Source organism: Drosophila rhopaloa, unplaced genomic scaffold (assembly GCF_018152115.1).
Source record: "Drosophila rhopaloa isolate 14029-0021.01 unplaced genomic scaffold, ASM1815211v1 contig_164, whole genome shotgun sequence".
Lineage (NCBI taxonomy): Eukaryota > Metazoa > Arthropoda > Insecta > Diptera > Drosophilidae > Drosophila > Drosophila rhopaloa.
Genome location: NW_025335044.1, coordinates 1,215,868 through 1,229,571, shown reverse-complemented (window position 1 = coordinate 1,229,571; position 13,704 = coordinate 1,215,868). Strand labels below are relative to the sequence as shown.

Sequence of the window (13,704 nt, the reverse complement as noted above, 5' to 3'; positions counted from 1 at the left end):
TAAGTCGGAACGCGCCGGATTGAACGACAGCAGTACCTCTCTCTCCCCTTACTATAAATTTAATTGTAATTATAATTGTAAACTTTTTACCTTTGAACGGAAATATGTGTCTTTGCACGTACGTTCGTTATGCCAATCCTGGTCACCTTCTGACCCCCCAGCTGTGGGCTGGCAGTGATTAAGTGCAACCAGCGCCGGACACTGGACACCGGGCATGTGTCACCATCTGGCCCAAAATCCTGCGCTGCAGTCACCAGGACTCATTTTTCTCGCAGCCAGTAGCCAAGTTGGCAATTAAAGATATGTACATACATACAATGTATGTATATCGGGCTCTGAGAGCTCACTAGGCAGTGAATTCACTGAATTTTTTGTGGAAATAAATTGTAGAAATAGGAAAAAACGTGCAACAGCTGTTTAACGCTTGCCCCGGATCGCGTTCCCGAAGTGGTAATCTCCGCCGGGGATGGGCGACCGAGGCAGGGGCATGCAAACCAGTTGGCATTTTCACTTCTACAACTTTTTCAGGATTTATTTTCACACTCTCGAGGACAACTTTGCAGGGCGGCCACATGGCCCCGAGTGTTGCGTCCATCCGCCAGCTCGGGCTCCTCCTTCTGCTCTTCTACTCTAGCATCTCATGTGCCAGGACCTCTGCTTCTCACAGACGCCCCATCCAAGTATGTGAGTGCCGCAGTAGTCAAGATGTTGCCTTGTTTCGTCTGCTGCACTTTAATGGCTTCATATTTCCTGCAAAATTAGAGAAGTTACTTCTGCTTACATTTGGAGTTGCTCCTGGCCCCGGCATACAACTTGGCCTCTGGTCCTTTGTCTACAGCGAACTTGGCTTTGTTGCAAGTTTCTCGCTGCTCATTATGACCGGGACCACGCACACTCCCCGAGTCTACTCCATTAAACTGTAATTTTTGGCAACATTTTGGTTTGCATAAATCTTGCCCGACTGCAGCCGGTCCTAGTACACATCCTGCCGGTCTCTGGTGTCCTTGTGGCTCACGCTCGCTCATGTTTCAAGTTTATTAAAAAGTCCTTAACATATTATGGTTACTTAAACTATTAAAATAACAACGTCTGACTCACTGCGAAAGTGTTGGTCTGTGTGGTGGAAGGTGTCCTCTGGGGCTACTGAGCTCGTCGCCTGCCTGGACCCAGTGCCGCAGATAATGTGTATATGATTCGAGTACCAACAATGGGCTCGAGTGCTGGCATTATTTCGAGTCGGGACCGAGATACCCATCTACAAGGCCGGCAGTCACTTCAGTCAGCCAATCACAGGCAGACCCATGTAGCAGCTATCCACATCGATTTCCATGGCACTCGTGATGGGCGGAAGAAACCGCAAATCCGTACGAGGCTCATTAAGAAACTTTTGCGGCCGGTGGGAGGCCCCAGAAAGAAAACCTAAAATAAATCGAGGTGGGTGCAAAAATGTTGCCGTGTGGATCGGGCTAAATAGAAGACGCCGCACGGAAAAACAAAACAACTGCAGTGTGACAAACAATGGGACGCTCGCAATCGGTTTTGCGGGTAGTGTCCTGTCCAACGGCTGCTGGCTTGCGGCAGGACAGGACCCGCCCCTCGGGAAGCCCATGTGGCAGGGCCAGCGATAAGGGCCACGGACGGGCGGCGATTGCGTCGCAGAACAAATAACTTACCGAAAAAGCCGCAGAAGCACACAGTGCCAGGGACATCGGCAGGAACCAGAGACCGCTAATGTTTAGCCACATGTGGGAGGCGGGTGGCGGGGGGCTGACTTGTCACGCTTTTGGAATTGCATTGTCAAAGTATCTCCTCCGTGGTATGCAAATTTCCCTTGAAAAAAAAAGCTTGACCCCCAAAAAGAAGTAGATACTTTATTAGTATGTGTACGAATCCGGAAAAGCCTTTACTGCAAATTGGTTCATTAAACCAATCGCAGGAAAAGAGGATTACAAAAATAGCTTTAAAAAACGAATTATTATATATTCATATATTATTGACAACCCGACTGTTTTATTGTTTATCATAAGTTCATCATTAAACTAAAGCTCGCTAGGACTACATAATTATTTAAATGAGATAGAATGTCAGCCAATAACAAAAATGCTATTTAAATATATTTTCCATTATTGGCGATTTAGATCCCTAAATAACCAAAAAGCTAATATAGACAAAAAGAAAAAGGAAGCAAACATCGGCAAGCCAAAACTTTTAAAAAATTTAACATTCTATATTTCGATGAAATTGATACATTTATATATGTTAAGACTTTGACTTAAGACAAAATTTGATATCAAGACGACTTTTACCTCGTTAAGAGGTAAATGTAAAAAATGACTTTTCCCTATAATTTTGTAGGTATTTTAGTAACACAACTTATGTTAAAGTAAATTGAATAACACTTTTTATCACCCTTATTAAAAATATATGTTTGAGCTATAGTCGTTTAAAAACTATAGGCATAAGAAATTTAGCTTTTTTCATCTAAGTTAAAAACAAAAAAACAAGAACAGAATTTGAACCTGATCGTTCCTATGGCAGCTATAGGATATAGTCGTCCACTCGGCAAGATAACACGAAGCTCCAAAGTTTTGAATCGGCATATAATCAAATGTCAAGGGATAGGTTATAAACGGTAAAATAACAAGAAAGGAAAGCTAACTTCGGGCGGAGCCGAAGTTGATATACCCTTGCAGAATACTCTGTAAAATATATTCCCCAAAATTATTCATATGATGCATTCTTAATACTCATAAAAAATCCCAACTTCCTAACTTTAAAAAAAACCAAAGTTATGGCATTTCCAATCGTTCAGTTATATGGCAGATATAGGATATAGTCGGCCGATCCTTATGAAGTTTGGGTAGGTCGGATTGATTGGCCAAAAATAAAACCCATAGAAAATCCCAACTTCCTAACTTTACAAACACCAAAGTTATGGCATTTCCGATTAATCAGTTATATGGCAGCTATAGGATATAGTCGGCCGATCCTTTTAAAATTTGGTACGTCAAATTGATTGGCCAAATGTAAAACCCATAGAAAATCCCAACTTCCTAACTTTACAAACACCAAAGTTGTGGCATTTCCGATCGTTCAGTTATATGGCAGCTATAGGATATAGTCGGCCGATCCTTATAAAATTTGGTACGTCAAATTGATTGGCCAAATGTAAAACCCATAGAAAATCCCAACTTTCTAACTTTAAAAACACCAAAGTTATGGCATTCCCGATCGTTCAGTTATATGGCAGCTATAGGATATAGTCGGCCGATCCCGGCCGTTCCGACTTATATACTGCGTGCAAAGGGTGTGTGCAAAGTTTCAATTCGATATCTTTAAAACTGAGAGACTAGTTCGCGTAGAAACAGACAGACGGACAGACAGACGGACAGACAGACGGACAGACAACGGAACAGACGGACAGACGGACAGACGGACATGGCTATATCAACTCAGGAGGTGATCCTGATCAAGAATATATATACTTTATAGGGTCGGAGATGTCTCCTTCACTGCGTTGCACACTTTTGACCAAAATTATAATACCCTCTGCAAGGGTATAAAAATGTTCTCCAAAAATTGGCGATCTATACTCAACTTACAAAAAAACCGGCGAAATTATACATTTTGACCTGAATGTTTCGTTTTCAAACTTGATTGTCGACAGATCAAAAATAAACGCAACGAGGACGGAAGCTAACTTCGGCAAGCCGAAGTTTTAATACCCTTGCAGACTTTGCCGAAATTGCTAAAACTGAAAAAGTAGCGAAAGGAATAAGGTATACATAAATAAACTTGATTTTCATCGTTTAATGTCAATTGCTTTTATACTGCAAAAATGTCATATAAAATAGAAAAAAAGGGATACTTTCGCAGCCTTTAACTATTTTTCCTACGGAAGCTATAAGATCGGCAAGCGCTTTTACCCTAATCAAGATATGCGTAAATAAATAAGACTTGGAAAAATGTATGTCAGTAGCTTACACACTACGCGAAAAATTCAGAAAATCATCAAATTTGGACCGAGGATAAACACGTCCGATCGTCACGTGCTTTTACCCTAATCAAGGTATGCATAAACAAGAAAGGAAAGCTAACTTCGGGCGGAGCCGAAGTTGATATACCCTTGCAGAATACTCTGTAAATTATATTCTCCAAAATTATTTATATAATGCATTCTTAATACTCATAAAAAATCCCAACTTCCTAACTTTACAAACACGAAAGTTATGGCATTTCCGATCAATCAGTTATATGGCAGCTATAGGATATAGTCGGCCGATCCTTATGAAATTTGGTAGGTCGGATTGATTGGCCAAATATAAAACCCATAGAAAATCCCAACTTCCTAACTTGACAAACACGAAAGTTATGGCATTTCCGATCAATCAGTTATATGGCAGCTATAGGATATAGTCGGCCGATCCCAAATAGTTTGGTGTCGGATAGATTGGCCAAATATAAAACCCATAGAAAATCTCAACTTCCTAACTTTACAAACACGAAAGTTATGGCATTTCCGATCAATCAGTTATATGGCAGCTATAGGATATAGTCGGCCGATCCCGGCCGTTCCGACTTATATACTGCGTGCAAAGGAAAGAAGGGTGTGTGCAACGTTTCAATTCGATAGCTTTAAAACTGAGAGACTAGTTTGCGTAGAAACAGACAGACGGACAGACAGAAACGGACAGACGGACAGATATTGTATTTGGCTATATCAACTCAGGACATGATCCATAAGATATAATATACTTTATAGGGTCGGAGACGTCTCCTTCACTGCGTTGCACACTTTTGACCAAAATTATACTACCCTCTGCAAGGGTATAAAAACTCAACAAAACAGCCCAAATCGCATGCAGGAATTTAGTACAGCTATGAACTTTAAATTACCAAATACCTATCAGAAAATTAAAAAGAAAATGTTAATTTTTATACCCTTGCAGAGGGTATTATAATTTTGGTCAAAAGTGTGCAACGCAGTGAAGGAGACATCTCCGACCCTATAAAGTATATATATTCTTGATCAGGATCACCTCCTGAGTTGATATAGCCCATGTACCTGTCCGTCTGTCGGTCATGTCCGTCTGTCTGTCCGTCTGTCTGTCCGTCTGTCTGTCCGTCTGTTCCTGTTTCTACGCGAACTAGTCTCTCAGTTTTAAAGATATCGAATTCAAACTTTGCACACACCCTTCTTTTCTTTGCACCAATTTCAGAACGGCCGGGATCGGCCGACTATATCCTATAGCTGCCATATAACTGATTGATCGGAAATGGCATAACTCTGGTGTTTGTTAAGTTAGGAAGCTGGAATTTCCTATGGGTTTTATATTTGGCCAATCAATCCGACGTACCAAATTTCATAAGGATCGGCCGACTATATCCTATAGCTGCTATATAACTGATTGATCGGAAATGCCATAACTTTGGTGTTTGTAAAGTTAGGAAGTTGGGATATTTTATGGGTATTAAAGGCCAATGCATCCGACCTACCAAATTTCATATGGATCGGACGACTATAACTTATAGCAGAACTGATCTGATCGGAAATGCCATAACTTTGGTGTTTGTTAAGTTAGAAAGTTGGGATTTTCTCTGGGTTTTATTTTTGCCCAATCAATCCGACATATCAAATTTCATATGGATCGGCCGACTATATCCTGTAGCTGCCATATAACTGAACGATTGGAAATGCCATAACTTCGGTGTTTTTAAAGTTAGGAAGATGGGATTTTTTATGAGTATTAAGAATGCATCATATGAATAATTTTGGAGAATATAATTTGCAGAATATTCTGCAAGGGTATTTCAACTTCGGCTCCGCCCGAAGTTAACTTTCCTTTCTTGTTAATTGTATTTTTATACCCGTTACTCGTAGAGTAAAAGGGTATATTGTATTCGTGCAAAAGTATGTAACAGCTAGAAGGAAGCGTTTCCGTCCCTATAAAGTATATATATTCTTGTTCAGGATCACTAGCCGAGTCGATCTAGCCATGTCCGTCTGTCTGTCCGTCTTTCTGTCCGTATGAACGCTGAGATCTCGGAAACTATAAAAGCTAGAAGATTGGCATTTTGCATGTAGATTTTAGAAGTTCCTACGCAGCGCAAGTTTGTTTCAAAATGGTGCCACGCCCCCTTTAACGCCCACAATCGCTTATATACGATTTTAAAAATTTAAATATTTCGGAAAAGTAAAAATGCAGTTTTATTGTGTTTATCAATACCTATCGAAATGTAGAAGAAATTTTTCAAATCGGACCATTCGTTAAAAAGTTATGCGTGATCAAAGTTTCTATCTCCATCTCCCTCGCACTCCCTTTAGCTGAGTAACGGGTATCTGATAGTCGGGGCACCCGACTAATTGTTCCGACTTAAGGATATCTTTTAAGGACCGTATCTTACTTAGAAAAGATTAAACATTTTTCCGCTGTCGAACTGGTATTTTGATCTGAGTAAAAAATGTAAGGATGGAAACAAGCCATGTAAAATACGAAAACTACAGTTTTGGTGTCACTAACTATATGGAGAGGACTGAGTGTGGCATTTGACCTAAGATCAATCCAAAGCCCTTACAAGCTTTCCGCATTAAAGGCGGCATTGAGAGTCGGACTATGCGATGAAGTGACCGCGACATCGAGCTGTCTGGAATTAAATTAATATTAATTTGCGTTGATTAATTGCATTGTCAGAGGTGGAAAAGTCCCGCCACAGTTCTGGAACAACTGGAGGCCTGCAAAAACCGTATGCCAAGTGTTAAGTGTCAGGCCAACGATTTTAATGCAATTTGTCAGGCGAATTGGCCATTTAATCGAGCGAAAAAGAGAGCATCAATTGCACAGTGCGGAAGTGAGGCAGTACAGTGGGTTTCGAAGCCATAATTACTCGCGCTTTCTATGAATTTCAAAGTGTGGCGATTTTACTATGGGTACCCGCTCGAGTTTCGGGATCGTATAATCGCCAATTCACACCGAATTGCTTTTAAGCAGCGCGCATTGAAATTCAGTTTGCATATCGACTATAATGTCGTTAGGTTGTTTGTTTTTTCCTATGGCTATTATTGGCGTTTTTTTGTATCGAACTTCCACTATCTGGTGCGGTGGACATTCAATTTAATGGTCTTGGGTGTTCCAAATTCTGGGTTTAAACGGAACATAAAAAACATCCACGCTCTAAGAAAGATCCCTCAATTTGCATTAATAGCCAACTAGGGCACCTGATAAACAGGTGTCGAACAGGATATAAAATAACATTGGTTCTCACTTTTTTTTAGCAGTTGGTTTGATATTGTTTGTTGTAGGAACCTGGTTTATTAGCTGGATTAAATTTGATGTTGGGGTGACATAGAACAGTCCTCAAACTGACTTTAGTTTAGTATAACCCATTTAATTTAAAAGAAGTAGTACTTTTTTTAATTACAATTTCTTGTTTATCAGTATAAACAGAAACATATATTTTAAATGAAATCGTATTTAACAGTATGCAGCAGTTATGTGTATATTCCCAAGTAAAAATCGTTACCATACCTTTGGGAATATTTCCAAAGCGACTAATCACTGATACGTTGAATTCAACTGTGCAATACAAGCTTAACTGTTTATAAACTTCAGCAATTCAACAACCTTTGGGCCTCTGAAAGACAGAGTTTTACATTTTCATGTTACCAGTTATTTTAAACAGATGTTAATAAAGATATTTACAATGGTCTTTGCTAAAGTTAAATACCCTTAACATTTTAAAAGTGGCTGAATTGCTGAATTTAGCGTTTAATTTAGGTTTAAAATTTTTACCGCAGATTGTCACATTTTGTCAGATAATAGGTGTTTTACCATAATCCAAGATGTCACAAAAATCTCAACAAAAAACATAGAAAAATAACCTGCAAGACCTTAATGCGGCTTTGAACTTCAAATAACGAAAAAAATGGTCAGTAAATAAAAAAAAATGTTAAATTTAAGCTATACTGTTTTTAATTTCCATGCACAGGGCCTTTCAGGGCCTTTCAGGGCCTTCACGCAGATAAGTTTATTGAATTTCAACTATTTGTCAGCACAGCTGGTTGATAGTACTACTGTAGCCTTTCAGTTTTGATGAATTCTCAAAACTTTTTCCCTTATTTTTGGTTTTTTGTCGAGTGCTGAGATTGGAAACCAGCTTGAGTACGGTTGTACAAATATAATTCGGTTCAAATTTTTTTGACAGAGCTTTCTATTCTACCTTCAGTTAACAAAAGAACTCCATCTGAAGTGTATATCTCCTAGCATTTACAACAAAAAGTTATAAAAAGAGTCTTTGGACTGTGAGATAAGTTGTAATTGGAATTCAAAAAACTTGGTTTCCCGTTTCCCTTTCGAGACATTTACGCATCGGACCTCGAAAATCAACAATATTAATTTTGGGTGTTTTTGGCTTGCGAAGTTGGCTTCCTTTCTTGTTGTTTTGCTCAAGGCAAAGTAAACTACTGCGTATAGTTAACACGATATGGGTCATTGTAATGCGAAGCACACAAAATTACTGGTTTGCGTTCTAGAAAATAACAAGAATTTGAATAAAAATATGATTAGGACTGGATTAAGCTTTATCAAAATAAGAGTATCATAAATATAAAGAGGGCCATTACGCATGTGGATGGCATTGATGCGACATCGCTCCTCCACACGAATTCCGTATTAACACAGATACTTAAATATCTGATCAATGGTTATTCCCTCAATTTCCTAATAACGTACCATAAAAGCTTTCTATTAATAAATAGTTTCTGATCCAATTATTTTGTTATACTAATATTAATTTCTTGGGCGACAAGGTGATTAATCTTTCAAACTTTTTATAAACAAGCAAACACGAGGTGGCGGTTTTATATGCAATTCATTTAATTTGTGATTGCTGTGCAGATATCGTCGTCACCTTTGATGTTCGTCATAATTAAAGAAACATGAAAGAACGCTATGGCCGAGTGACCCGACTATAAGATACTTTATATACATTGCCGACGTGTAAAGTATATCTATTTTGATCAGCATCACCAGGAGAGTCTAAATTCGCTGTCTGTTTTAGTGCAACTTACTCTTTTGGTTTCAAAGCTAGAAACGTGCAACTTCCGCAAGACTATAATAGTTCCGAAAATAAGAATTTGGAAACATATTTATTCGAAAATAAGTTGTATAGCCGTGAAAATTACCTCTTTGACGACGCACTTCAGGCCTCAACACATACATATGTACAACTTTGCAGCTGACTTTATATAATAGTAGATGTTGTCCATTGCAAAGTATTGTATATTTTGTTAAGTATAACTTTTTGGATTGGTATTTTTAAAGTTCCGCTTTGATAATACCTTGAGTAAAATTTGAATGAAATTTAAAAATATATTGTAATGCTTTTAGATACTTGTTCCGTTGTTTCAGATTCGTGTCCCTCGTTTTCTTTGTAGTTTTTAATTAATTCTTGCAAAAGTATACTGTTAAGTCCTTTTGCTTTTAATAAAACGAAATAAGTTTATTTGTTGGAGACAAAAACAAGAAAGAAAAGCTAACTTCGGGCGGAGCCGAAGTGGAAATACCCTTGCAGAATATTCTGTAAATTATATTTTCCAAAATTATTCATATGATGCATTCTTAACACTCATAAAAAGTACCAACTTCCTAACTTTACAAACACCAAAGTTATGGCATTTCCGATCGTTCAGTTATATGGCAGCTATAGGATATAGTCGGCCGATCGTTTTGAAATTTGATAGGTCGGATTTATTGGCCAAAAATAAAACACATGAATATCCCAATTTCCTAACTTTACAAACACCAAAGTTATGGCATTTCCGATCAATCAGTTATATGGCAGCTATAGGATATAGTCGGCCGATCCCAGCCGTTCCGACTTATATACTGCGTGCAAAGGAAAGAAGGGTGTGTGCAAAGTTTCAATTCGATATCTTTAAAACTGAGAGACTAGTTTGCGTAGAAACAGACAGACGGACAGACAAACGGACAGACAGACGGACAGACGGACATGCTTATATCAACTCAGGAGGTGATCCTGATCAAGATTATATATACTTTATAGGTATAAAAAGGGTGTAATATGGGTGCTAAAAAACTAACGCTTAATTATTATTAGGAAAAACAATGCCTGGTTGTTAAATGAACGAAACGAGCAAAGCAAATAAAAAAACTAACAAATTTATATATGACTTAGAAGTACGAGATCTGTATGATAAGTACCCGTACTTACTGCCAAATCCCACGGCTAATGAAAAATGCTTATTTCATGTAGTGTGATGACTGTCGCAATTCCAGAAAGGTTTATTTATATATTGGCTTTTTAATTAAATTTAATTAAATTGAATAATACATTTTCAGTGAAGAACGCAAATTGTTAATCTAAAATCTATATAAATACCAGATCGACGGGTGAAGAGCAACAAGATTTGTAAGATTGTACATGTCAATTAAAATCATAAAAAATATCGTACTCTAAAAATTAGGGATGAGAACGTTATCGGTGAGATGGGAATCATCGGACAAAAACGTTTGGACGAATCTTTTCTGAGTATTTGGGGAAAGGTTAATCACACGGCAGAATCCCAATTTATTGGACGGACTTAATACTGAATTAAAAAAAAAGGTAAAAAAGTCCAACCCCTGTCCACAATCGATACTTAAAAATTGGTCAAGTGCTGGCTCACTCACTTCATTCCCTTGCTTTTGAAACTTGTGATTTCTTGTTGTTTTCAAAGGCTTCGCATCAAATGAGGAAATCAGCTGCAAAACAAAGTTCCATATTCATATTTTTTGGATAACTCAAAAACGTAAGATTTTTGGTGGACTGATCAAAAGTCACCCAATTTCAATTGTAGCTAACGAGATCCTTAGGTACATAAGGAGTCACTATTATATCTTCCCATTAATACGCACTTTCCCACCAGATACCTTTTTATTTTTAGAAATATATGAGAAATTTGATAAATAAGTTACATCCCTTGTATCGTAAACAACCCATTAATTATTAAAATAAACATCTATAAATCTACCAACAAATTACAAACAATAAAAAAAAGAGCTTTAAAAATTAGTCAACATTGCTCTACAAGTACAGGGTACAAAAATCAATCAAAAGGAATTTCTGACTGTGCCTATGATTGATGCTTCCGGAGGCTTTGGAGTCCCACTTTCCGATGAAGCACATGCTGTCGGCAGCGAGAAGGAACCTGAAGTAATTGACATTTAAGAGACACCTTCTGGCGCCCCCTCAGAACTTTTGCTGACGTCAGCGAGGCGTTGAATCACTGCCGGAATCCTACTCCTTCGGATTGATTATGCACCGCGTGCCCTGAGCCGCCTATTTTAATTCTCTATGCGGCGCTCTTCTATCTCGGCGATAAGACACACACGCACCCATAAACCTCGATACCGTCCGCCTTTCGTGTCTTCTGAATGACCTTAAAACTAAATTGCCAATTGCGATTTTATGGCCCACATGTGTCCCCACGGCGGCGTGGATATTTTTGTCGATCCAGGTGCGATCCCTTGGCCCAGTGCCACCCCCGAACAGCTCCACAGATCAGCGGCACTTCGATAGTACGAACTTCGCATCGCGGCGAGCGGCGAGCTGCGTCGTCATCCAGCAATCCGAGTTGTCAGGCGGATGGTTCGCACGTTCCCGCGAAGATCCCCGCCGCATACTAAGCAGAGATCGGCCGCTGGCTATGGGTATATCCGATTTTTTTCGACCGCCCCTCATTATGCTCGTTGTGCTGGCCTTTTTGCCTTTTTGCCCGTCCGCCGCGTATATAAATCTAACGCGCTGCCCTGACCAGACATCACTTCTTTGGTGGAAACTTCAGTGACAAGTTTAGCTCCTGTTGTGATCAGTGCGCGTATCCAGAATCGAACCTCGCCTTCCAACCCAGGATTTAAAAAGTAGACCTTCCCCCAACCGCAACTCAGTTCAGTTCGACATGAAGTTCAGTGCTGCCTTGGCTCTGCTGCTGATCGCTGGCCTCGTGGCCAGTGGCGATGCCCTGCCCGCCCGGAAAAGTGAGTCGCCGCCCAGAGGATTACCCATTTGCGCACCACAGTCTCCCTCTAATCACCCCATCTTCACCCCCATCCCCTTGCCCTCCCACTAAGACCGGCAATTCCTCGTTCCAGGAATGGTCTACCTCCAGCAGCCCGCAGCCGCCGAGTGGTACGGATCCGCGCCCCAGCAGCGGTTCATGTACATGCAGTATGTGCAGCCCGGCCGCACCCACGCCCGCTCCACCCAGGCGGCCAGTGCCCTCGTGGCCGGAGAGACCGTCGCCACCGGCACCTACCTGAAGGGTAAGCAGACCCGCATCCGCGTCCCATTCCCCACCAGCACTAACCACGCCCTCCCTAACCAAAGATTGCAATCACGCAGAGTCCGAGATCAGCGCCGAGGGAGCCCAGGCCGAGGACGTCCTGGCTGCCGCCGGGGCCCACGGCGCCAGCTCCGTGGCCGAGGCCTTCCCCGACCAGGCCCCCGTCGTCCAGGTGGCCATCGATGCCGACGTAGTGCCTGCGCCTCAAGCCGAGTCCGAGGTCGAGCCCGAGGCCGAGCCTGAGCCCGAGACCGCTGACGACGCCGCCAAGGTGCCGCGGGACTTCAACTTTGCCGCCGAGGAGGCCGCCGTTGGCGCCGCCGCTGAGGAGGAGGAGCCAGTTCCCCTGCCAGTCGCCGAAGCCGAGCTGCCCGTCCCCGCCCCCATTGCTCCAGTGGCCGCCGTGGTGCCCGCCAACCGCTACCTGCCCGCCAAGAAGAAGGTGATCGTCGAGCTGGACCAGGAGGAGGAGGAGCCCCAGGCCGCCGCGATTGAGGACGAGGAGGAGGTGGAGAACGCCGTTGCCGACGACGTCGAGGAGGATGAGGAGGAGCTCTCCGTGCCCGTGAAGCCCATCAACCCCGTCCGCGTGCCGAACGCCCGTCGTCCCGCTGCCAAGAAGCCCGTCAAGGCAGCTCCCGCTGGTGGCAAGCCCTCCAAGAAGCCCGCCGCCCCTCTTCCCGCTGGCACCTTCTTCCCCATCGACTTCGGAGGCACCAACGGCGGAGCCATCGCCATCGCCAACTCCTTCAGCACTGGCGAGGGCGGATCCGCCACCAGCCACGCCATCGCCTACGGCTCCCCGAATCCGCCGTTCGCCGCGCCCGTCCCAATCCCAGCAAGTTCCGCCACTAATCCTCGGACTGACGACCAACCGCATCTTGCTAGCGCCCCGCATCTGCGAGGGCACCCAATCAAATCAGTCTAAAAAGATTCTCCTGTAATTATTAGCAAAATTGTCCATTTTTGAGCGCATTAAAATAAATCTTTTTCTGTTTTTCAATTTTCCGCCTAGTTAAAGTCCTTAACCTAGGGGTGTTGAAAATCCGAATTCCAAAAGAAATTGGTTTCTCAATACCATAAATGAGACATTTTCATTTTTTATAAAAACCGTGTTTATATTGTACACCTGGTTCAGTTAATCCCAGCAAGCAATTTTAGCGTTTTCTGACTGTTTTCTGATACTTTTTTCTGAGAATTTACAGTCATAAAGTGTGCACAAAAGAGTCCGGAAAGAGTGTTTTTATACCCGTTACTCGTAGAGTAAAAGGGTATATTGTATTCGTGCAAAAGTATGTAACAGCTAGAAGGAAGCGTTTCCGACCCTATAAAGTATATATATTCTTGATCAGGGTCACTAGCCG

At 41.6% G+C, this 13,704-nt stretch overlaps 1 protein-coding gene across 1 annotated transcript; it reads left to right on the top strand.

Annotated features, from left to right (window-relative positions):
- Positions 1-11,836: 11,836 nt before the first annotated feature.
- LOC108053865 (brain acid soluble protein 1) lies at positions 11,837-13,343 on the top strand. Its single transcript, XM_017136582.2, is given in 4 exon segments — positions 11,837-12,035; positions 12,150-12,320; positions 12,385-13,137; positions 13,140-13,343. Coding segments are annotated over 4 exon segments (1,059 nt in total). The 5' UTR covers positions 11,837-11,956; the 3' UTR covers positions 13,196-13,343.
- Positions 13,344-13,704: the final 361 nt, after the last annotated feature.